Source organism: Apis dorsata, unplaced genomic scaffold (assembly GCF_000469605.1).
Source record: "Apis dorsata unplaced genomic scaffold, Apis dorsata 1.3 scaffold_1104, whole genome shotgun sequence".
NCBI classification, from domain to species: Eukaryota; Metazoa; Arthropoda; class Insecta; order Hymenoptera; family Apidae; genus Apis; species Apis dorsata.
Genome location: NW_006264202.1, coordinates 22,674 through 25,125, shown reverse-complemented (window position 1 = coordinate 25,125; position 2,452 = coordinate 22,674). Strand labels below are relative to the sequence as shown.

The 2,452-nt window shown below is 32.1% G+C and overlaps 1 protein-coding gene across 1 annotated transcript in view; it reads left to right on the top strand.

Moving 5' to 3' along the window:
- LOC102676207 (FH1/FH2 domain-containing protein 3) overlaps positions 1 to 2,452 on the top strand; it is a 209,166-nt gene that overhangs the window by 187,697 nt on the left and 19,017 nt on the right. The window contains exons 13-14 of the mRNA XM_031514681.1: positions 644 to 802; positions 1,528 to 1,710. Of these exons, the coding sequence (XP_031370541.1) occupies positions 644 to 802; positions 1,528 to 1,710 (342 nt within the window). The remainder of the gene's footprint in view (positions 1 to 643; positions 803 to 1,527; positions 1,711 to 2,452) is intronic.

Genomic DNA, 2,452 nt, shown 5'->3' with positions numbered 1-2,452 from the left:
TTTTTTTTTTTTTTTTTTTTTTTTAGATCTTACTTATCGATACGCAATCTCCATCTTGCTTCCATTTCACCTTTTCTTGGCAAACAAATATTTGCTCGATTGTTAATATGTAAAATAGTACAAGTAGAGTCACAATTAGAGGATGATTCCATGCGAAAGAGAAGAATAATATTTTTTTGCCTGAAGCTTCGTTTTCGAGTTAAAAATATTGTTTCTCGTAGATTAACCAGTAAATTATTGATAGAAAGTTATTTTACGTGTGAAAAAAAACGAAAATTGATAAAAATATTTATCCTTATTTTCACGTAGAATAATAATTAATTTATATTTAATAGAGAATTGTATTCATTTGTAAATTAATTCTTCGAATTTGATTGAATTCGAAAACGAAGCCTTAAAACAAAATTTTATTCTTATTTTTTACATATAGAATCATTTTTTATTCGCTTATACTATTCTTTCTAAGACATCCTTATGTACTTACTACATTCCTCTTCCTTGTTCCTTTTCGAATACTTCGTGCACGGTGTTCAATTCCACGATTTTGAGTGTTCAAGTATCATGAAATCATTATTTAAATTGTTCCAAATAAAAATCATTATCTATTTATTCAACTAATTGATTATTTTTTGTCGTCGAATAGAAACAACAAGAGATGAACAAGAACAAGGAGATCATCGTGCTGGACCATAAACGATCGAATGCTATCAACATCGGGATGACTAAGTTACCTCCACCGAGGTCGATTAAGACAGCTATTTTGAAAATGGACGCTACGATTATGAACAGGGAGGGTATCGAGGTGAGATTACGAGAAAAAGATGATGTTCTTTAATTTTTAATAGAATTCGATATATATATAAATAATAATGCATTATGAAATCAAATATTAGCGATTAAGCTGAAGACAAATCAAATATTAATTTCACGATAGACGAAATTTTAATTAGATTTTACTAATCCAATTCACGATTAAATGAATGATAAATGAATTTAATGACGAATTCCAATGATTAAATGCCAACTTTGATAATTAATCATTATTATACGATAATTAAATAAAACTTTAATCGTTAATTACAATTGATAATGAAATATTCCACAGAAGTTAAACTGATCAACATATTTCTGTATATATACAGTATCAAAATATTATACAAATTAAATAATCTAGAACTTCAAACTATCGATATTAATTAATCGATCAGTTTATCTTCCAAATATTTTAATCGCAATTACTAATTATTATATTTTCCAAGCTAAAAATATTCTGACATTTTCCCGTTTATTTCTTCATTTCTTCCCCAAAATAAGATATTTGTCCCGATTTCGTTCAGTGTCAATATTATACTTATTGCAAAATATCAAAATATCCTTGGTTTACGGTAGACCCCATGATTCAGTTCAAACACACACGTACGCTCTGTTTTCGAGAATTTTTCTAATTTCTCTAATTTCTTCTTCATTTCTCTTCTTCGTTCGTTTCCTGTCCTTTTCTCCCCCGGATCTTCCCTTGATTCGAAACAGAAACTATTGACGATGCTGCCAACCGAGGAGGAGAGGTCTAGGATACAAGAGGCGCAGGCCGCCAATCCTGACCTACCTTTAGGATCGGCCGAGCAGTTCCTTCTAACTTTGGCCTCCATCTCGGAGTTGCCTGCCAGGCTGAAACTTTGGGCGTTTAAACTGGACTTTGAGAATTCGGAAAAGGTAAGTTCTTTCTTTCGATTATTTATATCGATAATGGCACAGCTGATTCACAAGTTATTAGCAATTTTTTCCCTCTTTCTCACCAACAGATTATTTTAACGTTTACGTTAATTTTTATGAACGGAGGGGATATCGTTCTCAATTTCAAAAATAAATTTCTTTATTTCGTTTCGTTATCTATTATTAAATTATTTTAATCTATAAGCACGAAGCGATGAAGCCTCATTTCATTATTTAATATCAGTCTTCTATTCCAATATTATGAAGATTAAAAATAATCATTATAGATTACTGTAATAAAATAAGATAAACGTTAAATAAAATCTTAACGATTGGTAAAAGATCTTCAAATTTACGCGATACCAATCCCACCTGCAAAACATTCAAACCTCTATAATTAATCCTACTAATATATACCTACTGGATCCCGGTAATCTCATTATCGTATCGAATACGCTTGAAATTTAGCTTGGCGGAATAATTAGAGGATGCATAGATGCAATGATTAGCGAGGAGACAAATATGAATCGTTCGATCATATGGCCTCGATTCGTCGAATCCAGTCACGAGGCGGCGTGTGGACGTAAATACCATTTCGTATACCGGAGAAGCCGGCTAACATTTCGAATGCAAATTCCATTAAGCGTCGTCGAATACGAATGCGTCGTAATAGCGTTCGAATTGGCCCGTTATTTCTCACGAATCTCGTCTCGAATTCCGTGGAGATAGTCGCGGGGCCGCG